This window comes from Tauraco erythrolophus, chromosome 6, assembly GCF_009769465.1.
Source record: "Tauraco erythrolophus isolate bTauEry1 chromosome 6, bTauEry1.pri, whole genome shotgun sequence".
Taxonomy (NCBI): domain Eukaryota; kingdom Metazoa; phylum Chordata; class Aves; order Musophagiformes; family Musophagidae; genus Tauraco; species Tauraco erythrolophus.
In genome coordinates, this window is record NC_141470.1 from 59,960,150 (window position 1) to 59,984,584 (window position 24,435).

At 44.4% G+C, this 24,435-nt stretch overlaps 2 protein-coding genes across 2 annotated transcripts in view; one reads left to right on the forward strand and one right to left on the reverse strand.

Moving 5' to 3' along the window:
* The window catches only part of EVL (Enah/Vasp-like), a 90,389-nt gene extending 88,776 nt beyond the window's left edge, over nucleotides 1-1,613 (forward strand). Inside the window, exon 14 of the mRNA XM_086613495.1 lies at nucleotides 1,047-1,613. Coding sequence (XP_086469621.1) covers nucleotides 1,047-1,084 — 38 coding nt within the window. The 3' untranslated portion in view covers nucleotides 1,085-1,613. The remainder of the gene's footprint in view (nucleotides 1-1,046) is intronic.
* A 4,895-nt stretch (nucleotides 1,614-6,508) lies between these two features.
* On the reverse strand, nucleotides 6,509-24,121 carry DEGS2 (delta 4-desaturase, sphingolipid 2). The gene is made up of 3 exons (XM_086613702.1): nucleotides 24,040-24,121; nucleotides 13,887-14,629; nucleotides 6,509-6,652 (listed from the first exon to the last, which is right to left on the reverse strand). The coding sequence occupies exons 1-3, from the start codon at nucleotides 24,119-24,121 to the stop codon at nucleotides 6,509-6,511; spliced, it is 969 nt and encodes a 322-aa protein (XP_086469828.1).
* Nucleotides 24,122-24,435: the final 314 nt, after the last annotated feature.

Here is a 24,435-nt window from a genome sequence, read left to right on the forward strand (position 1 = left end):
GAAAAATTATTATTTTTCTCATCTTTATGACTAATTTCCCACAGACAAGACGATAGGAACTGCAGGGAGTCCCCTGGTGTTTTCAGACTTCTTTGAGCAGCTCTGATTTATATACACATTTGAAGAACAAGCATCTGCCTTATATAAGCTCTGATCGTGACATTGTGTTTACGTCCTTTATTTTTATGCTGTTGACTAGCACTTTCAGTCCCAACCTGTGAGAAATTCACTGGCCAGTGTTTCTCACAGGTGAGAGAGTGAGAAAGGGCCCGCCTGTAGCCCATGGCATGTCAGTTTATCACAATCAGGGAGCGTGAAATCGCTTGTAACTGGCCGGCCACAGAGGTCTAGGCTGAGGAGGGGACAAAGGTACCAAACTGAAAATCCTCCCTGAGCATCTTCTGTAGGCTTCTTGTGCTTGAAGAGCTATTTCAGACCTTCACTCAATTACCACTTTCTGAATAGCCACGTATTTTTATAATTCATCAAAAACACAACACCTGCACTAAATGTATCAGTACCTTTTTATAATTGCTCTGCAATATATGACTAAATGTATTTTTCAGGGCCATTATTGAAATACACAGCAAAACACCTACATGAAGCCCACATCAGGGCACATGAAGATGCATGTCCATGCCCTGCACTCCCCATCTTAGATTCACACAGGAGGGGAAAAAGAGGAGACTGTAAACCAGCTAAAATCCATTCCCTGTCCCCTTGCCCTAGACCCATGTGCTCATAAAACCTTGGAGCAGTTTGCAGTTGAGGAGACCCTCGCCCATACGCTACCGTCCCAGCAGCTTGGCCCTCAGAGCCTCCCTAGTTCATTCCAGTGCAAAATAAGGCATTCACGTAAATCACAGCCGCAACTTCTTAAGCCAGTACTGCAGTTTGCAAGCAAACAGCTGACTGCTTACCCTTACTCATCCTTTTGCCCTCCGCTCATCCTTTATCAGCGTGTACTTTCTGCAACCTCTATACTTAGCGCTTTCCATCACACTGGGTGTAACGTTGTGCATTAACTTTTTGGTTTGGTTTTCTAGCCATACGGCAGGAGTTGAGTAGAATCAGTACAACATAATGATTGCAAAGCATTTGGACGGTACTAAGAATGCTAGGAAGATCGGATCATTTCTAAGTGTACCAAGGTCATGCAAGATGGTGAGAGAGGACACCGGCACTGTCTTTGTTCTTATACCCTTTTTATTAGCAGACTCAGCACACTTTGAAGCTTGCTGCTGCCTTGGATTCGCTTCATTTTAAAAGTCTTAATCTAAAGAATATTAAATTTTAAATTTCTGGATTTTTTAGATTTCATCTGACACTGCACATTGGATTTGTCAGCCTTTTTTGTATTTTGTATTTGCTTATTTAAATGTATTACCTTTCTTTTTAGTAGTAGATAAGAACACATGTGAACCATTTGCTTTTGATAGATGAATTCAAAGTAATTTTACTAGTAGTCTGCAATGTAAATGAAGATCCTTTGCCAACAGAAATGTATTGTGGCATCACCAGAAGAAACAGAGACATGTTAGTTGTCAGCCAATAAGTTCTTTGTCTCAGAGTTATCACAATATAAAAAAAAATGGTACGTCAGTGCATCACAGTATCTGTGTTCATATTGGTAATAAACTGTTTATTGTCCACATGGCCCTGCCTTTCTTTGTTTCATTCGTCTCTTTTGCTCCTGCACTTTTATGTGACTCAGGTAGACGATGGGAGGAAGGTGACAGACTTGCTGTGGGGTGGTGACTCTGCTGGGCCAGCATTGCAGAGGACAAGGAGGGAGCCTGAGCACATTAAGGCTGGTGTGACGGCAACAGCCCTCCCTTCTTTTACAGGGAGATATGGCTCTCACCTGCCCGGCCCTCCTGGCATCGCCAGCTGAGCACCATCTCCTGCTGTCAGGCTGCGGCAACCTCAGCAACTTTTTGCCCAAGTCAGTGAAGGACAGTGGCTTCCGGCTCTTCTCAGGCCACCACTAACTGTTGCTCTGCACCTCCTGCCATTGCTGAAAAAAAAAAAAAACAGGTCCCATCACCTGCAGTCATAAGGGCTTCCAGTAAACAAAGGGGAGGAATTTAAGCAGAACAAGGCTACCAAAGGCATTAGGAGGGTGCAAGCTGACATCACTGGCACAGCACTGCTGAACTAGAGGCTTAAGGGGAGTCATTTCTTAATATCTCACGTTTCATTTGTTAATGTTATGCAGGTCTTGAGCTTTATTTCACAGAAAGTGAAGTCAAAGATATGAGTACAGGACACTGAACACTTATCAGCACACGCCCAGTCATACCTTTCACGTCATACAATTTTTTTTCTTCAGAGCCATTCTTTCCACCAGCGCAACCTTGGGAATTTCTGCTTAACTTAGTTTGGCGCAAGCTTTTCATGACAGTAGTCTTGATACCATCTTCTTGATAACTTTGTGCAAAAGGCAAGAGATTGGAATTCAGCTATTGAAATCTGTCAAATATTTTCCAAACCTCCTGCTTTGCTTCAGCTCTTCCTGAAGATTTCATTTTAAAAGCCAGGCCCCAGGAATGGTTTTGGGAGCAGAGCCTGGTGCAGCAGCCCAGGAGAGGCTGTGGTTGTTTCCTCGCTCACGTGCCCCAGATCTTGGGGAGCGCAGCAGCAGGCCAGAGGGACTGCAGCCAGCAACAGGAGACCCAGGAGAGGAGACAGGGTGGGCCGTGCTTTGCGGTTAGTTGCAAAAACGTTACCTGCTTTGGCTTGGAGAACGTGGGTTTGTCCTTCAGTACTCTTCAAAGCAATCCAGTCTGCCTTTTAGGAAAGAGTCTTTTTCACAATGAGGTTATACTGTAGATTACCTGGTGTAGTGGAGGGTTTCCCTGCCCATGGCAGGAGGGTTGGAACTAGATGATCTTTGAGGTCCCTTCCAACCCTAACCATTCTATGATTAAATAGGGGACACCTGGGAGAAATCTGAGTTTCATGCAACATTGAGCTCCAGACTGAGCCTTGTGTCTGTCAGCTGTTTAATGCTAGCAGAAGGCAAGAGACAGGTCAGACAGCAGGGTGACATTTCCACATGGGAACTAAAGCAGGCAGACACTGATGTGCACCACAATACAACAACCCCAAGACCAGGAGAAGGAGCCTTTCCAGTTGGACGAACACAGACAAGCATCAGTAATAGCAAAGATTATAACGCTCCATTGCATAAATCTCATACAGTAGCTCATGTGTTTCTTAACTATAAAGCCATGTAATGGCATACCTGACAACAGCAAGTACTTTTCAAAACTGCTGCCTCTCAGATGATCACAACCATTCTCTGAAACTCTCTTGTAATCTTAATTAAGCTTCAGGAAATTGAGCCCTGGCACGGTTCACATTTTCCTTGGAATGTGGCATTATGCCTAAGGTCAGTAATAACCGTGTTGTAATCGGGGCCAAACGTACAGCCTGGATACGGTGTGCCCCTCTGTTAACATCAGCCGCTGGCTGTAAATCAGTGTTTCTTACTTTCTTCTTCTACCTTTGCAGGCCTTGTATAATTAAGACATAACGAGCTGAAGTTTGCACAGGGCCACTTAATAGCTGTGGGAGAAAGCTGGGAGGGAGTGGAAGGGGAGGCTTGGCTGATGGGAGCAGACCTGGCATCACCGATGCTTTGCTGGTTCCCACCTTACAGCTCCAGCAACAGGGATGCACTGGGCAGCTGATCTGCAGTAGTGGCACTGCCAGAGGATTTCTCCCTCCCAGACACTAATTCAGTTTGCCTGTTGCCTCCGTAGAGAAGGGTGTCCCTTCACGCTGGGCTTGTGGAGAGTACTGCTGCAAGAAGGCAGCCCACAGGTGTGGGCAAAAGGGGCATGAACTTCCACTCCAACCTGTCATACAGCTGTTTGTCCCTCCTGTCTCCTCTTGCCAGAGCATTAGTGTGGCCACACAATGAAGAAGATCTAGGTTAATTTTTAAGCAAAGAGAATAAAACTATACGTAGCCCCAGTGTTTTTGTAACCCAGACCCATTTGCCCTGTGGCTACAAAAAACAAAATCCCTTCTGCCAACTTTAGTGGTAGTTGCAAGGACAGGTGCCCACAGGGAGGAAAGGATCACAGCCTTCTCCGGCAGCACCCACACACATTGAAACTCAGCTTGCACGGCACATCCACCAGCAGCAGGCTTCCAGCTGCTTCCAATTCCTGCTGAGATGGAGAGGGCAGAGCAGGAGAGCTGTGGGGCTGCCCAGCAAAGCAAGGTGGGACTGTGACAGAAATACTGATGGGAAGCAGAATAAGAAGCAGCTGCCAATTTTGGCTTATTCAGGCTGGGCTAGTAATCTATAGAGCTCATAGGTGACTGCATCATAGAACAGCTGAGTAAGGGAACCACAGAGAGGTTCTCCTCCATAGAGGAGAAGGACAACAGTCAGATTGAGGAAGACAGCATAATCTTTATTACGGTTTTTATATTAACTTGCTAAATTGGCCAAGCTTGCTAAGGACATGGGAAGCTGAATATGTTATCATGGAGTGCCAGCAACACTGAAGTAAATTTAATAAAAAAATGAAGCTCCTGACATGAGCACCAACACAAAGAAGTCAATGGAGGTTCCCACATCAAAGCCTCTTCCTTTAGAAGAAAAGAAACCTGAAGAACCAAGGAAGTCTGAAGTGTCAGAAGAAGTCCCATTCTTCCTCTTCTTTTCCAGAAAAGAACCAGACCAAAACAGTATTTGTGAATGAACTGGTATTCAGCCCCCGCATCACAAAGGATCTTGCACTGCTGAGCAAACCTGGGTAGTTACCCAACTGCCAAATTCAGACAGATGAGGAAAATGGGGGAAAGGGAAATGGAGGAGGAGGAACCCAAATTGCAGCAGGCTAGCTTGGCTGCCTGGAATGCCAGGCTAGTGAAAGGACAGACTGACTCACTGGGTCCAGCACTGTAGGAGGAAGGAATAAAACTGTGTTTATTAAGGAAATCAGGCTTCCCAGGTCAAATAGCGTACTTTGAGAAAAGGAATACAAAATAGTCCTTTTTTTTTTTGTTACAGACATGGATTTCCAGAAGAAAACAAAAAATTCATACTGTTAGAGGGTTAGGGTCTAAGAGGACCTTTATAGATCTATTCTCTTTTAACCACTTAGTAAGGATAGAAATAAATTGTCAGTTTTCCAGGGTGGAGGGAAGTTATAAGATGGCATCTGAACTCCCAGCTCCCAAGACACTGTTCTGCTTGGAGAAAGGTATGGTCATTAAGGTTTTTGATGATACAGAATTATTGAGGATAGCCAGAAGGTGATAGTTGGAGAGGACAGACAAGAAGATTCAACTATTCCAGTGGGAGGAAACGACAGATAAAGGTTAATGTCCATAGCACAAAGTGAGACACGTAGGGAGAGAAACAACCCCAGCGCCATGTTCCCTTAACACCATCAGTGACGGCTTTTATATAGCTGGAGAAACATGTGCTTCCCAAATGTTAAGTTGGTGCCCCTTGAAAGACAGAGGGAAAAAGTTACAATTATTGTGAAAGCAGTTAGGAACCAATACCACCATAAAGCCTCCAAGTCTTCGCTGTCACATACATACTCCTAACTCCTATTCACAGAAAGGGGTATAATATAAAGAAAATCAAGAAAGATGATCAGGAATATTAACAACCTTGGTAAGCAACAACTAAATCTAGAACCTTCCCACCCTCAGAAGGACTTACAGTAGGGAAAAGTATGAGAAACATAAAGTTATGAATACCGTTGAATAGGTGAGTAAGAAAGGACCACCCAATTCCTCCAGAAGCGCATCCACGCTGCTGATCAGACAGCAAGCAGAAGACTAAGGCAAGGGCTTCTCCATGTCACTGTTCAGCTCTGCCACTTAGCTATACTATTATATTCTAAGAATAGAAATGGATTCAGAAAAGATTTAGACAAATCCCTGGAATAAAGATCAATCAGCAGCTACTAAAATAATGATCAAAATGTACAAAAATATACACATATTTCATTGCATATACAAAATCTCTGCTACCAGCCATTATCAGAAGATCTTAGATTAGACAAGACATTGAGCTAAAGGCACACTAGTCTTCTCCAGAAAGTATCATTTACTACTGCGTGCCAGTCTTCCTTGCTTCCACAGTCCTGTGCATGCAGAGCATCTACTTCTAATCTGGCATGAATAGAAATCAGTCCTAAACTACACACACACACTCACACATACATGCACCAAACGATCTCCGTTGCAGACCACGCCAGGCACACATGGCCCAGGAAGTTAGTTCTAAGCTCAGACCAAAGGCTCACATAATCATAGCTCACTCTAACCTAGTTTTTCAGGGTTACATACAAAAATACCCTTCATTAAAAAGTACCAGTAATCTAAAATAGTGCATCCAATTGCTTCATCTTCACACTCATCCTCTGGAGCATGCCCCAGTGCTACTTCAGCACACACAAACGTCCTTCTGCTTCTGCAGAAAAGTCATTCAAACAAACAAAACACCCATGCAGCAGGCAGAGCTAGCCCATTAGCTTTCTTTTGCCAGCTTGCATAGTCTCTTAACTCTTGAATAAGGACCAATAGAGTCATCAAAAACAAAGTCCCACAGAACTCGAATCCAGGACTGGTGATGTGGGAGGTTATCGTAATATTCTGCTGCAATCTTCTTCACCTGGAAGAAGAAGAGAGAGAAGGAGCGTTTAGCTGCACAGTGTCGGGTGTGTTTCAGTCCTCCTATTCAGATCTGATAGCACAGCCATAACCTGAAGTTACTTGTTATTGCTTGTGAGCTTCTGAAGTTCAGCCAAACAAGACATACTTAAATACATTTAGATACTTCTTAGCAGATTTCTGATGTAAGCTTTGCCTCACAGTGTCAGAATTTGAAAGATGATGAATCTGCTTTCAGTCAGAACTATTTTCTCTCATTTGAGAATTGGAGGGATCTCCACAATGAGATGACTAACCCAGTTTATAAATTGCCAAGACTCCAACATACTGTATTTAAAGCCCTGTTCGCCACTTGTAATACTCATCTGCTGAGAGTTCCAGGTAGTGAGAAACACCAACTCAGAAAATGCCAGACGAAGCCTTGGCTACCCTTCATTTTCCGTCCTCCATTTTGCTACCGTGATGCAAATCTGAGACAGGTTCCCACAGCAGGCAGAGGAAAATACAGGAGTAGTCTGTTCTCCTCATTCTGGCATTAAAAGCGCTGCAAGACTCATTATTAGATCATGAGTCTAATAAAATTTCATCCCTGTTACAAATCCCGAAGTCTTAAGACTGCTGCCATCAGAGAAGCATTGTCCATCATTGAGGGGATGCTTCTAGTAGGAGTAAGGCCAGAACCAGAGGACAAAGAGGTTTTAAACCTGGCAGGTTCAGGGCACTGTGAGGATTTCCAAGTTATGAGGAGTCCCTGCTCCAGCTAGATGCTCTGCTTTTCGAACACACTTATGAAGCAGCAGAGTCTGTTAACAATTGCACACTTGCACATAAACTGCTTGGGTATGGTTTTATTGCAGCTCCACCTCGTAGACAAACAAAGCTCTCTAGAGTAGCTTGTCTTGCTGGACAGCATGACTTCTCTCTTCAAAAACCCTGCAGAATATTAAAGTCAGCTATGCTCAGCACAGTACAAACTTCCAGTGAAGAGCAAAAGGGTTACACAGAAATTCTCATCCAGGAGGAGGGCCTCATCAGCATCCGAGGTGTAATGGTGTAATCTTAACACAGTATTTTGACTGTTCGTGAAAAGATAAGAATCCCAGCAAAAGTTAAATTATAAGCCAGTACCCCTCACTGCTAGTTAGCTCATTAATTCAGCTTCCTAGCAGCCACTTCCCTGTGAGGCAGGTTGGGTAACATACAGGTTTTGTTAAGATCTTTCACCTCTGCACCTCAGCACTCTGTGCTCGTGGCATGGTAGTGTTGTGTCGGAGGTGAAGGATTCAGTTCAGGTCTGATTGTATTCTGCCTTTCACTGAACACCTCTGACTTGCTAATAATAATAATAATATATCCTGCTTTAAAGTGTTGGTCTCTACTTCAAATGTGGTTCATTTTCAATGGGATTCAGACAATATCAACATTTCCCCTTAGAAGTGTTCGTGAATGACTGGAAGAAGGGTGGTTTTCAGGCACTAAGATCTCTGGAGATGCAGATTTAGTTCCCTGGACGCCTTGTGTAACCACAGTCAGAAATAATTTAATCTGGGTTTTGCATCCCCCCTTTTCTCAGCTGGGTAACTGAAATAGCCAACAGATGAGAGAAAAGACTATTTAGACAGTAAGCTTCCTTGACTCCCTCGAATAAAAGCCACTAATGAGGCCTTATGCAGACACAAAGAGGGTGTCACATTCCCAGCTCCAAAAGCCTCACTCCAGTTCTGACACAGTCATTCCCTAGCACATGGAATGCACAGACCTCCTCACCTCCATTTTAGACATCCTTTCTGAATTAGGACTTGGAACAGCAATTCAGCCCTCATCTATACTAGCTGGGTTCATATGGCAAGTCTACCATTCCCCTCTTCTCCAGAACCGCCATATATTTCTTGCCCACAGAGACAATGGTCTGAACCAGACACCTTTTCTCAGCTGGTTACGTTATTCTGCAGAGCTCTTGATCATGTGAGACTGACCACTACAGCACCTTCAGAAAGTCATTCTGTATTGCTCCATGCATACAGAAATGGAGGGCTGGAGTATCACAGACAAATTCAGCTCCTAGGATCAACGTCTCAGGCAATGGCTGTGCCCGGCGGCACCAAAGGCTACAATGAAGCAGAAAAAAATGTCTCGGAGAAGAGGCCAATAAACAGCCTGTCTGTGTTCGACTCAATAGTTTCAATATTTTCAGCAAACATGAGCAGCAGCGTAGTCTGGGCATAGTGCTGAAGAGCTCAGGGGACACAACAGGCAAGTCTGCACTTAAATATATTCCACACATAAATTCTGTAGCTGTATTACAGATTTAAAAGAGGCACCTAGAGTACAAGTATTATTGAATAATTTAGATGATTAATCAAAGTACCCAGCAGTGAATTTTGAAGCAGATCATACACACCATATTCTGGAAGCAGGCACCCCAACCATGGCTGGCAAATGCTTACCAGCATAAGGTGGTGGAGAGTTGCCTGTTCACCATATATATCTGGTTAGCACCTTCCTGCAGAGTATGGTGTCAGCTCATTCTGAATAAGCAGCCCAGTAGGGAAACCACATGAGATGACCAGGGGCTTGTGCTGGAGTCTGTTAGATGAGCTGCAGGACAGTGACCCACACCTACACGAAGGAGTTCTTTGCTCCTGCTTGGCTTTGTGCCCAGCAGCACCTTGTGCAGGAAGGCAGGTGGCACTTGCACCACTGGCAAGGTCCCTGTGCTTTGGGCACGACAACTGAATGAGATGTACAGAAACAATGGAGAGGAGAAGCTAAACTGCAATAAAATATTTGTGACGAAGAAATAGGGAAAAAGGAAAAATTCAATGAATGCAGTTAGAGAAGGACCTGGGAGTGCTGGTCAACAGCCGATCGAACATGAGCCAGCAGTGTGCCCAAGCAGCCAAGCAAGCCAACGGAATCCTGACATGTATCAGAAACAGTGTGGCCAGCAGGAGCAGGGAAGTGATTGTCCCCCTATACTCAGCACTGGTGAGGTCACACCTTGAGTACTGTGTCCAGTACTGGTGGAGGTGCTGGAGCAGGTTCAGAGAAGAGCAACGAAACTAGTGAAGGGTTTAGAGAACTTGTCCTATGAGGAGCGACTTGAGGGAGCTGGGACTGTTTAGTCTGGAGAAGAGGAGGCTCAGGGGAGACCTTATCGCTCTCTACAATTACCTGAAAGAAAGCTGTAGGGAGATGGGGATCGGTCTCTTCTCCCACATTACGAATGACAGGATGAGAGGGAATGGCCTCAAGTTGCGCCAGGAGAAATTCAGGTTAGATATCAGGAAGAATTTCTTTACAGAGAGGGTTGTGAAGTATTGGAACAGGCTGCCCAGGGAGGTGGTGGAGTCCCCATCCCTGGAGGTGTTTAAAAACCGTGTGGATTTGGTGTTGAGCAACATGGTTTAGGGACTCTGACAGTGCAGGGTGAATGGTTGGACTCGATGATCTTGAAGGTCTCTTCCAACCAGACGATTTTATGATTTAGAGGGAGGACTTCTGAAGGCTTTTCTTATGGAAAAGACAATGAAGTTTGTTAGGTGCATGTTTCCATTTTGCTAACGCATGGCAGAAAAAAATTTTAAAAGCAGTTTCTCTTTTACAATGGATCTACGCAAAAGCTTCCTGACAAAAACTGCTCATCTATTGTAATTTCTTTCAGCATCTCCATATGTAAAACAAAATTATCTCCTCCTTACCTACCAGAAAATCTGGCGGGTGGGAGGGCAGAAAGTAATCGGGTTTTAATGCAGATTCCCCTTTTAAATACAACACTAAACTACATCTATTAAGTATGTTTGAGACTGGAAGAGTCATCCTCCACGCTGCATTCTGGGTGCAGCACAAAACCTGTGAATGGCAGTTTCCAGGTACCAAGTTTTGCAGACAGATCACAAATTGTCTCAAAGAGGATGGCACTGTGACAAAGTATTCCTAAATCCTGCGCCTGACTTCCCCCTCAAACTCTCTGTATTGCATTGGAGACAGTCCATTTGCTTCAATTCCTCCCTCCCTTCCTCCTTACAGATCTCAGCTCAAAGTCTTAACTCATTGCTAGTTTGTAAATGGAAGTTCTCATAGAAGGATAACAAGAGATCACAAAGCCTGTGAGAAGTTTATTAGGCACTTGGCACCTGGTATATCAAGGCTTTTCTTCAAGCAGATCAAGGTGGTAGGTAAGAAATCACATCTTTCAGACTGAAACTTTGCTTCTGGTTTTGTGCTTGTAGAACACAGCAACAGGACCCCAACCCTACTCCATTGTATCAGATAAGCGCAAAAGTTAAACGCAATCTGGTATTTCACCACAGCTGTTATAGACCGTTTATCCTGGGGCTATACAGAAGCGAGAGATCTTTATGACAAGAAGCTGAAAAATGATGTTTAGAATGCTAGAAGGCATGTTACAGAAGTTCCTGCCATATTTCAAGACTAGGGGGGCACTCAAGCTAGCCCTCCTGGCCATCACAGGGTTAATGAAATCTGCAATTCAAAACCAGCACATCTACCATGTTTTCCAGTCTTGTCTGTCTAATAAATCTGGTTTCATACCATGTCTTTTCCTTTTCCCACAAGCTTAATGAGTAACTAGTTTGCCTCTGGTAACACTGCAGTTTTTATTGCAGTTTGTAGGAAGAGCACTGAGTTCCTCCTCCTTCTCCTGTCCCCTCTCACCGTTAAGTATATTAAATCCTTCAGATAATGAAGAATGGATCTTTTTACTCATCTGGTAAACAATTCAATATTTTATAGTTATAAGGCTTCATGCAAAGACTAATCTAGTTGTAAGTCTATCGGGGTTTTTTTTAGAGCAGGTCCCTCATTATAATGTCACATTTCATGGTCTCTTGGGTAATCTCTCTTTATACTAGTGGGACAAGTTCTTACTGCACACTTATGTCATTCATCTTTAATATCTATAAACTTACAGCACAGCCTAATTCTTCCTCTTTCAAATCTGTCACACTCCTAGGGTAAAGGTCTTTCCAGTGGCAAACACATTACTCAGAACATTCTGAATAAGACACCTGTGACAAAGGACAAAGCTGAATTTACTTTACTGATAAGGAAGTGGAAGAGCCAGTTACTTTCCAAGATTAAGATCCAGTTATTCTCTGATCCTATTTCTCCCCTGCTCTCAATCATGCAGGAATGAAACAAAGGTCTTTATTCCACTTTCTACCTACCAATAATTAAAAATAAAAATATCTATACAGAGAGGTCATCCATATTACACAACTCAGCTATCAAAAGTTTAAGTGCCTAAGAGACTAGATCTGAAAAACCTACACCTTTCCTGAGTGAAGAACTTGTTAGTAGGTTAAGCAGAGGAGAGCAAGGAGAGGTTTCTACTTCTAGGAAGTTCAAACATTAAAGCTATCCAGAGAGGATCTGTCCCCTTAATTCCTTCCACCAAAGAGGCAGAGAATTTTTCTTCTCAATTTGCAGAAAAAGAATAATCAACTTGTTTTAATGGACAAAGGATTTTCTACAGTAACTGTTTTGCCAAAGGATTTTCTCTTTATAACAGAATTTCACTTGTAATTGATCATTCCTCAAAGACTCAAAGTTTTCCATATAGTTCTGTCAGGCAACAACGATTGACAAGACTGATCAATCTCCTCCACCAGCAGGGCAAGTCTCAGTTGCCCAATAGCTAGAAACACATGAACATGAACCCATGAAGTTCAACTAACAACTCTATCCTCTTTAAACAGGAGGGCAGGGGCTGCCAGCTGCTGCACTGCCTCAAGGAATTAGGCTGAACTATTTGTGATGTGGGTGGGGAAGAGCTTTTCAGGTCTCAGTTGGGTCTGGTGCAACAGTCCCAGCTAGTTCAATTAGTCACTCGCCTCCTCTGTGTAAGATAGAGAACTAACCTCCTTTTCTTCTTCTATTTACGTTTTGGTAATCTAAGTACCTAAGCCTATCTAACAAGTTTGAACATTTGAAGCCAAAGCCAAGCTCATACACTTCCCAGTTGAGCTACCGGGTGTATCAGCAATGGGAGTGCCTGACAGAACTTCACATGTGAACGTGGGCTGCTTTACTGACTGCTCTGAACCCCACCAGGAATGGCCAGCTTCTCCAGAACAGACCTCCAGCAGGGAAGGAGGTGTGTTAATACAGAACTGCAGGCTATATGGAGGCTCCCCACGCTCCCCTACACCACAAGAACATCTCCTCTTGTTTTAAATCTCCTCTCAGTCAGTGTTTCTGTGATGAAGAATATTAATCCATAAAGCAGGGTTTGCCTGGATATATCATCATAAAAGTTGGACATATTATGCAGTAGCAGGGAGGTCACAGCTCCTGAACCTCAGCCTCTCCAGCTCTACCTCCACCTCATGAGGATGTTGCACTAGTAGCCCTCAACTTTGCATCAGACCAGAGCCAGAAGATGGTTCCTTCCTATTATGCTAGAGGATTTGTATGAAGGAGTAATACTTTGAAGTCACATACCTCTAACACTGTGAGCACCTGCTCAGGAACCCTTGTATTAAAGCCCAGAAGAGCAGCTACATACCTGGAGGGAGACTGAAAACCTTTCCTAGACACCTGGGCTTTGAAAATTTGATTCCCACAACTGATAAAATGTAAACAAAAAGGGGCCTGACTTTCGAAAGAGGAAAGCCACAGTACTTTCCCAGTGACAGATCAGGCATCCTCAGTTTCTGTGGGTGGGGCAGCAGAGCTAAAACAACTTGTGTAGAATGGGGCTTTATTTTCTACTGCTGCTTGTGTCAGGCTGGAACATGTCCCAGTACTAACATCATCTCAGAAATAGAAATACTTTTATTTGACGTTAATCAAGCAATATAGTTAGCAGATTGATCATTAGACAAATTTCAAGTAGTAATTGCCACCTGCCTCACTTTAGATGGGCCTTTAAAATTCCAAAGAGCCAAAACCTGGTGGCTGAAGGAAGGAAATAGAGAAATGTAGGGCATTGTTGGAGGACTTTATCATGCAAAAAGTATTCCTCAAGCCCTCTGAGGCTCAGATGTTCTTGTTTCCATCAAATAAACTAAATATCACAGCAGTTTGGTAGCCGTTTCTCTCAATATCCTGCTTAAAATGAAAGGATTGGAAACAAATCCAAAAGCTTTCTTCCTTTTCCCCTTCTTTTTCTTTTTAAAATTTATCCATTCCTATAACTTGGAGTGATTTCTTTGAGATAGTTTAGCAGCTTTTATAAAAATCCAATGCACTTGTGCTCATGCCATACCTACCATTGGCAATCTGCATCCGGGAATGCTGGGAAAGTCATGATGTTCCATGTGGTAGCCTACATTAAAGGTGAGCCAGTTCAGAGGTCCGTAATACGAGTATGTCTCATACCCTTTTAAGAACATGTAGTGTTCCGCTATGAAGTGCCCAGAAATAGGATGTAAACCCATGCAAAGAATTGTACCTGCTATTAAGTAAATAATAGGCTTGAGCCCCCAAAGGTAGTAAATGATAAGGTCTATAGAAAACTGGACGAGGGCGTTAAGAATTTCCATCCGTGTAATTGCTTTGGGGTTCACATACAGTGGTCTTAGGCTGTAGAACAGAGGTTGGAGGAAAAGCCAAAGAAGCTTCCGAAGTGGCGTACAGAAGAACCAGCCTTCAAAGTCTGTGGGAATGTCCACATCCAGGCTGTCCCCACCAAGATACCGATGATGGTCAATGTGGTATTTCTTGAAGGAGGCAGAATAAGGGATGCCAATCGGCAAGTTGGCAAAGACTGCAAACCATCGGTTCCACTTGGCCTGCTTGTTCCCAAAGGCAACGTTGTGCGAAATATCATGGATGGCTAGGGTCAGCGAATGGTTGATGCAACCCCCAAAAGCATACGCCCAGAAGAAAATCCATTTCCAAGACAAGTCTTTCACCAGGTAGCATGCTAGAAACTGCATGAAAACCATTCCAGATACGATCCACTTTAAATGTGGATCTGGTCCCATCAGAGTCTTGATCTCTGGATACTTCGCTAAAGAGAAAAATGCAGAGAAAAACCTCGTTAGATCACAGTTAGGTAAACATAATCACCACTGGCACTCTATTTTTACCACCATATGTTTGAGGTCCTAGTTTTATAAGGTGGCAATTCCAGAACAGGATTGCCACTATAGTGAAAGCTTTACTAATATATGGGCTCTGTTCCCACTCCTAGCATCATGTCCAATTATGATTGATATTGAGAGAGAGATACATACACACACATATATACATAAAAAAATAAAATTTACCCTGATGGTCAATATGTGGCATCATGTGCCTTCACAAGGATGAGTATTAGTATGCCAAAACCCATCAGATTTAAGGTCTAAGAAGCATCTTCTGTCAAGTTTTCCATTTCCCTTTTTATTTTGCCCAATCTAGTTGCTACTTTCCACAAAAGGGACATAACTGCCTTCTTTGTAGCCCTTCTCATACTGTTGCTTCAACAGGGGAATAGGGCTGAGCAACAGGCTCGCCAGGTTTTGCTCTGTGGTTAGATGACGAATGTAGCATTAAAAAAACCCAAACAACTAAGTATTTGAGTGCTCCCCAGTGCTTACAACGTGTACAACTCTTTGCACACGATAACATCACAAGAAAGTCAGTAATATTACTGGGAATTTGTAAGACAGAAGTTTTTTTTCTGTTCCCATTCATTAGCCTGTTCCCAAGTCACATAACCAGAAACAGGTATGAAAATCGCATAAGTAATCGCACAACGGCTTCATGTGGCCCTACAAACACTACAATACAGCATCAGAGAGACGTGGGCTCGGCCTGCCAGGTCTGACTGGTCTCAGGACAGGACCAGCTCACTGATCTTTTGTTCTACTGGCCATTCATTTGTCCTTTTAAGAAAAAAAAAAACCACACAGAAGTACAGCTTATCTTCTAGGCACTCCTCATTGCTTCAGGTCCTTTCTTTACAAACCCACACTTCTCAATTCCAGTATTAACCTGCACATTAATTTTTCCACTGTTTTATGGCTTTGACTCACCAACTGGCCACCCTCCTTTTACCCATACTCTGTATTTCTCGATGATGACAGCTTACACAGATAAGACTGTGGGACAAGTCGCTCACTCTGAACCCTGAGATTACATAGCATGCCCCTGTAAATTTGATAGGCTCATTTAATGAGTAGAAAAGTAAATATCATCTGACTGTCAACATATGATACCAATGCACTAACAGCAGATGATAATGATTCACATCTATGCAGCTGTATATCCTGTAAACAATTGGAGGAGAACACACACACACAAATTCATGTGACCTTGCAAGCAGAGGCAAGTACTGAGTGCAGGACACAGAGAAGATTTTTTTATAGAAATGAACTCTGAGAAGTCTGTAGCAGTTCAAGAGATGAAGTGCTACTTAAGGAAGCAGGTCCATGTGGTCATGCTCTGCAACCATTCAAACAACTTTTGAGCCTGTTGGCCAACTTCAGCCCAGTTTAACAGAGGTTAGTGATCATAAAGATTAGACAGGTTTTGCGGAAGATGATGAGAAAAGGGATATTCTCAATACTTTCCCTTCTGTGGACAAGGAAGCAAAATCACCATGAGGAGTATTCAGGCAGGGGAGAGATTTTCCAAGTGGTGAGAAAGCTCTAGTAAAAGTTCACATCTTTCTAAAGTCAGCCAAACTTTTTGATAAAAGTCTCTGGAGGGTCCAGGGGTTTTGGTTTTGCTGTTTTGTTTTTGTCCTTGTTTTTGCAAGTTTTTAAATTAGTGTTTATGTTAGAAATGCTAACATGCTAGAAATGATTCTCTGGTACCTAGACAGGTACCAAAATTTTACACAAAGTGCTGGCATATCCACACTAAAGAACAACTTGATATAATGACCTGGTCAGAACATCTGTTACAGACTTACAATTTTACATAGCTTACTGTCCTGATTAGAAGCATCTGTCCAAAACCCAGAAAACCTTTTAATAAATCAAGACACCTCAAATTTTCAGCCATGCAGTTGGTAGATTTAAGTTACTGCAGACACCAGAAGAGATGAAAAGATGTAAACCAACCAAATCTGTTCCTCAGCCTGGTCAAATTCAAGCCATTTTGACCCCAAAAAAAAGTTTTAATGGGACAGGAAAATGACTAAGCAATGCTTTATATTGTAGTTTGAGAACCTATTTATATTGTCACTTTGGACTTACTTCTTTTTGTGGCAGCTAACAAGGATTGCAGATCACATTTAAGAGATTTCAGAGTAGTAACTGCCAACAAGCAGCAACAGTGTCTGCAAGCAGGAATGCAGGTAGGTTGCACTTATCACAGGTGGCAGCTATTAAGTAACTTGCTAGGGTTTAATATTAAATTCAACACATGATTAACTCCTCTCCAACAGTAAATTTTTGCATACTAGTTAAACCACAATACTCTGTTTATCATTAATACTGATAAACCTTTCCCGTTTCCTTGGCACGGAGAAAGCTTGGGGAGGCTGACAGGTGGGGCTGCTAGGCTCACTGGAGGCTAAAAGCCCCACGGGTGGTGTAGCCTGCCAGAGACCTTCTGGTCTGGGAGCACTGCACACGCAAAATGTCGAATACCGACCCTTTCAAAGCTTGAGGCCAACCACTCTTCAGTGAGACATGTTTCATCTCGCACTAAGTGATCCTGATGACTGCAGTTTATATATAACACGCTGACACACAGATGTGACAATTTAAGTACATAGCTCATTTTTCCCTTGTGTTCATGCCTTGCAGTTAGCTGAAGGAACGCTGGTCAGGCAAGATCAGCCTGTAGGTGCTGTGCAAGCCAGACATCAGCCACCTGTACGTCCCAAAGGCAACGGAGAATCAGAGACGGGGCTACTGTGCAGTGCTGAACCAGGAGCCATAAAGGACTATCAGACCTGTGGCAGCCACAGAGTAAAGACCACCTTCATTTCCTACACAGTGCACTTTGAGAAGTAAACAGACACCTACTCTTCACTCCTGAGACTTCTAGAGTTTCACACTACAAGGCATATGAGCAGAGATTTTCATCATGCTGGTCTTCCCTGAGAATTGCTTCCATTTTGGTCTTCCTGAGCACTCTTCCATTGTAAAACCAGTTTCCATATGGCCAGAGTCCATTGCTTCCCAACAAGCACTGAGTCTGGGCTAATCCATGACAATGAGCATAAAATGTAATCTATAGTAAGCACAATCGTGACATGGAGGGGGGGCAGGAATAGGAGAAGGAAAAAAAAAAAACACCAATTCGTTCAGCCCTTCTAGATAAACAGAGGGGACAGCCACAAAGTTATGTGACCACATGGGACCAGGATTTGCCCTTTGGAGTACAATAGGATCAGGACAGCTCCAGCTATTCTGATGTCTCCACAGCACATTTCAGCCTCCAGCTTATTGAGAAAGTGTGTTAGCTCAGCCCAGCTTATCCATATGTGCTGCTTCTAGTTATCCAGACTGAGCCATCATACTGCTGTTCGGAGGGTGAGGATCCTGCTCTAGATGCACAGTAGCACAGAAGCATGACTTCTCTGTCTCCAAGGTCGGCACACTGCAGAAGCAGTGAAGGCACTTTAGGTAGATGTAGTTAATAATTCTGCCCAGCCAGCTCCACAGTTTCTATACCGTAACCTCAAAGTAGCTAAAATCTGCACCACGACGATGAAAGACAGTATTTTCCACTTGTACAACAGTGTGGAACGGCAGTCAAGAGAGAACAAATGCTGCAAGTATATTCTCAGAAGCGTTCACGACTCTGGAACAACTCATTTACTGAATTAACATTTCACAGAGATCACTCCACTGCTGTGTGTAACCATCAGTCACCTTTCTAGAGGCATGCCTCACTCCAAAGCACTACTAACAAATTACTCTGATTACACATTTTTTTCCTTGATGCTCCTCTCTGAAGATCCAGGAGCACTCACCATAGCCCTACGGTGATCCTCAGTTAGGGCTGGAGTAAATGTTCCTGGAGAAGCCTCCAGTCCCTAGGTCTTGATGTTCCTCCTCCTCAGGAAAGAGCAAATATCTTATTCGGAACTCTTACTCATCCTCTGTTCCCACTGACAATGTTCATGAGATGACTCAGGAGAGACCTAATTAGACCTCGGTGATGGCACCAAACACAATTTCTCCTTGATGTGACACCACACACTTACGCGCTTAGCATCTGCGCATTTCGGCACACACGGAATTTGGATGTGGGCAAGACCAGGAGCTGTCCACAAACACAGAGGTGACCAAGGTTTAAAGGGGCAGCAGCCCTGCCCACATCCATGAGAAGCTAGTAGTAACAAGACAAGAAATTTAATTTCTTCATCTTCCTTTATTTTGACTACAAGTGCAGCATCCAGGTATAGGCAAAGTGGAGATACTACTCAGTATAAGACTTTCAGAAGGCCTGTTAAAGAGAAAAGGGGGGGAAAAAAGAAATCTCTGCAATGCTGCTGACCTGGACGATGTTCTATCAACTGTGAGTCTCTGCCAGAACAACTAAGAGACACCAGACACGGGATGTTAGCTTTACTACCCCATGCCCTGTGCTGGAGGTGGTATTTGTACAAAAAAAAAAAAAACCAAAACAAAAGTTATCAGTTTGCTGACATGATAGTGTTTTGCCTTTTAGAAGCTCAGGTCATGAACGTGCTCATAAACAGCACAGCACACTTGAGTCCTCAGCACAGGAAAGATGTGGTGCTGTTGGAGCAGGTCCAGAGGAGGGCCACAAAACGATCAGAGGGATGCAAGATCTCTCCTATGTGAGAGCTGGGGTTGTTCAGCCTGGAGAAGGGAAGGCTCCAGGGAGACCTTATTGCACCTTTTCAATACTTTAAAGGGGGCTTGTAAGAAAGATGGGGACAGACTTTTTAGTAGGGCATGTTGTGACAGGACAAGAGGTAACAGTTTTAAACTAAAAAAGGATAGGTTTAGACTAGATAGAAGGAAGATATTTTTTACCAAGCGGGTGGTGAAACGCTGGATCGGGTTGCCCAGAGAGGTGGCAGATGTCCCATCCCTGGAAACATTCAAGGTCAAGTTGGATGGGGCTCTGAGCAACCTGATCTAGCTGAAGATCACCCTGCTCATGGCAGGGAGGGTTGGACTACATAGCCTTTAAACTTCCAACCCAAACTATTCTATGATTCTATGATTAATTCAAACCATACATGAGCCAGGACACAGGTAGGACAGACACAGAGGACAATGTGCATGACAAAAGCTTCTGGATTTGCACCATCTCCTGCCCCCTCCAGTATGCAAATTAATAAGAAACCTTTTTGGCCCAACTAACTACACTGAAGTTTTATATATACACTGTACAAGGGCAAGGGTCTTAGTCTTGTATTTGCCACTCACAAGTTCCTAAATTGCTCTGTGCTAGCTAGTCCAAGGGAACTGGGTCACCCAGAAGTGGCCACCAGAGGCAAAGCACCACAGTGGTGCCACATTGCCGGTGTTGACAGAGGTGGTCATTGGCACATCCCTATGACAGCAGCTATGACCTGTTTGTTTACGCTTGTTTATTAGCTGGTTCGGAGTAAAGGGCTGTAGGTATGCTAGAAAGAGGGCTTCCAGCTCCCTCTGAAACAAAAACCTGTAACATGGAGTAAGCTGATGCCTTCAGCTGCACTTAATACATTTTCAGCAGAAGACTGCCAAGTACCTAAAACAGCGACTTTCTGCTCATGTGATGAATTTTATAGGTGATCCCCACAGGGAACTGGCGTTAGCACTGAGATAACAGCTACTCTGAATGCGCTTATCAGAGAACACGCACATCAGTGGCAGCTCTGTGCCCACGTACTGCAGCATAAAGGGGAAACAGACTCATAGTTTCTTCAACAGAAGCATACGTAATTCAGAGATTTCATTGAAGCTACGGAGATGTGCATCTTGCACATCTCAGTGGGTATAATTTATCAGAATTTTCATAAAGGTGAAGTTTAAATAGGCAACAGCAGAAAGAAATAGACTAATCTCTAAATAAGTGAGCAGAGCTGGAAGCTATTACAGTCAAATCGGCTAATGGTAAAACAAAATGGATCTTGGGTTTTCCGTTTTGTTCTACCCTGCCACCTCCACCCCACCCAGGCCAACATCTCAGTCTTTCTACACAATAAAGTACATAGAAAACACTTGCACCACCTCTGCTCCAAGATAACTTGCCAAAGAACCAATTATATAATTATGAATTATTCTTGGATATTAGATCCTATTCAGATGCTCCTAGTCTACCCTGAGCAACGCTGATTCAGCCTTCATCCTCAGTAGCAAATAAGGGCTTCGCTAAAGGTCCTGTGAGCCAAGACATTTTCTGACCAACTTACAGTGATTTTATAAAGTTAGATCCAACCCACAACACAAGTAAGATCTTATGCTTTCCGTGCCACAATATATTGCTCATTGCTTGCATTTGGAAAACTGTGAATGACCATTCATTGTGTGTTTATGGTGTTACCAGCATCTGAGCAATGTTTTTTTTCATCTTCTCTCAAGACTGAAAAAAACACCAACACTTCCCACTGTGTGAGACTATAGTTCTACAAGTGTTTTTAATTCAACAGATCCTTACTGCCACTAAAAAGAAGTAGAAATCCTACTTCTGCTAGAAGTAGGTATCTCCTCTATGTTATATCCAGTCACTTGCTCTCCCTCTAACATCATTCATGTAACTATACAGCAAGGCTAAGCAGGTCCAGATGAAAAAAAACTTTCTTCTGTAAGGTTAGGTTTTAGCCAGGTCTTTCCCTAACACAGCTCGCTGCAGCATTACACAAATCTCAGTCCTGACACAAGACAGTAACAGGCTTTTCAGAAACAAGAGGGTGAGAGAACAGCAATGAAACAATTCCATTTCATAAACTGAAACACATGAATAATGTGTTCAGGAACACGAATAACACGATGAGGGTCAAAGTGCCAGCTTGCCAAGAGATCTCCACTGTAACTTAAAAGCAGTTGGCTCCTAGACAGTACCAACCACAAGCTACATTTGAATACCTAAGTCAAAGAGGAAGATAAAGAGATAAGAGAGAAAGTATCACCTCTCCCTTGCACAAAATGTTGATCTATTTGCTGGTATAATTATAGCTGCTAGGAATCACATCCCTAGTAGGTTTATCTAGTGCAACAGTGCGCTGCCATACGCTAGCTTCCAGCCAGCCCCATTGATACACACAGCTCACAGCTCTGCTGCTCAGCTGGCACAGGTTGACCAGAGAAGTTGTGGATGCCCCATCCCTGGAAGTGCTCAAGGCCAGGTTGGACAGGGCTTTGAGCAACCTGAGCTAGTGAAAGATGTCCCTGCCCATGGTAGGGGAACCGGACTCACAGAATTATCATTCAGACATACTGTCATCGAGTACAAAAGCCTTACAGACACCCGGGCTACTAACTCTCAAGCCAGGACATACAACTTTGTGACAGACCATTATTATCTCTCAGTTGCTCTATAGAAACATACTGGGGCAACAGCTCAAGGAATTACCACTTATGTAGAAAGAAACTTATGTGTTTGTCAGTTTGCTCATGTTTTTTTTCCTAATGGATAATTTCAATTGGCAGTTAAGTCCAAGTAGCCATGCCTAGGAGAGAGCAACATGTCAAAAAGCTACAGCCTAAACAGAAAACAATCAAGTTTCAGTGCTTAGCAACTAAATCATTAACTTATTGGGAGGAAAATACTTCCTTTACCAGCATGGAATGCTGTCCCCAAGGCATTGTTATATACAAAAAAACATAAAATACATGGATATTTATAGATATTTGTTGATATGTATGTAAGATTCTTACAGTACACTCCAGCTCAATAGACACTAGACACTTTGCTAAGTACATACCCTAGATATTACAGGTTTGCTGACTCTCAGGCTTTGAAGAATACAGTGATGATCATTATACTGATATCATATGGGATATCATGATAGTTTCAATAACTTTTGGTAACATTTTGGTATTCATGACACTGGTTTCATGATCCATTCTGCCACAGATTGTTCTGTCCATGTCTCCCATGTCTCTCTTTCCATGTTGTATTTCTCTAGCCCTTCCTTCTGCTTCCACAGCTGGAGCAGGGGGAGCAGCAGGGAAGGAGAAGGACTTTGATTCCAGTTGCTCATTCTGAACCCCCAAAAAGTGGGGGCAAAACCTCTACAACTATGTAGCTGAAATGTCCTAAAAGAGAGTTTGCTGTGGCAAAGGTAAGGCAGTCTAACTACTCCAGTACCATCTTGCAATACAATTGTCATCACCGTTTGCAGTCTCCACTCCATAGCAAGACCAGGAGACTAGCAAGGGGTGAGGCCCACCATACACACTCCTACCCGTAGCTCACCAAAACATAGTTTCCTTGACTGAAAGGATGAGTAGCATGACACCACGAAGCATCATTTTATATAATGACTTCATTTGGCTACCATGATTACATAGTAAAATAATTATTATTTTCCTGGATATAATTCAAACTCAGACTAGGACATTCCATCAGCACAACTATACCAGAAATGTTTTTCTAGTTTAGATTAATCCTGGATTAATCTATTAGATTGTGGAGGAGTTAAGAAACTACACCTAATTATCATAGACCCTGTGCAGCAGCACCTCAGCCACAAGCGCCAGCACCTTCTTTTATAAAAGATCTTTAAAAACTTTATCACACTCATTAGAGGGAAGAATATCAAACAAACAAACCAAATAAAAAAATAGCAAAAAAAAAAATCAAAGTCTTCTTTATTAATAAAGCCCAAACCCCTAAATCAAAAGCCAAAACCTCCCAAACCCGACATACACGGGTACGCAGTTACACGCTGCCTGTACCTTGTCCCTGACAGGCAGCGGGGACTCTATTGTGCTCCAGCAAACACTCACCCACATCCTCCCACATTTTACTGCACTTGGAGAACTTGCCCGTCGGAGGGCTCCGAGCCCCCCCCCGGCGCAGACCCGGGAGCACCGCCGCCCACCGCGGCCCCCCCGCCGGCAGCCGCCGCCAGCCCGGGGCGAGGTGCGGGGCGAGCTGCGGGGCGGGCGGGCGAGCGCTGGACGCCGCCCCGGCCGCAGGTGCGGCTGATGGCCCCGCGGTGCCACCCCGCACCGCCGGCTCTGCCACCCGCCTAACCCGGCTGGGTGCAGCACGTCGCCCTCCACTCAGCCGCCGGCGCCCCCGCCGTGCCCCGCCGCAGCTTCCCGAAGGCGAGGCGGCGCCGGGAGACTTTGGGAGAGCAGCAGCCCCCGGGAAGAACACCTCTCCAAACCCACCGGGCTGCAGCCCCCGCTCTCCGCAGCCAGGCCGGTACTCCGAGCCCCTCTCAGCACCCAGAGCGGCGGACACGGCACGGAACCCCCGCTCCGCCCGCCCCTCCCCGCCCAGGGTGCGATCCAGCCCGGCTGCCTGCCCCGACGGCGGCCGCTTCCGAGCCCCGCGACGTACCCAGGATCTCCTTCCTGCGCTGCGTGTGGGGCTGCTCCGTGTAGACCCACTCGAAATCCTCGCGGGTGACGCGGTTACCCATGGCTCCCACTGCGTTCCGCGCCGCTCCGCGCTGCCCTTATAGCTCCGCGCCAGACGGAGGGGCGGCTCCGTCCGCCTCCTGCCTCCGCCCTACCGGCTGCCGCTCGCCTCCCGCCGGCAGCGGGGCTGCGCCCCGACGGGGCGGCCGCGGGGGCAACTTCGGGTGTGCGCGGGGGAAGATGCGCGGCTCTGCTCGGCTGTGCAGGGAGCCGAGGGAGCTGCAGAGCCCGCCTCGGGTGGGCGAGGAGGGGCCGGGGGGAGAGAGGGTGCCTCAGGGGGCAGGAAATGGGCGAGCGAGGTCCACCTCGCTGTAGG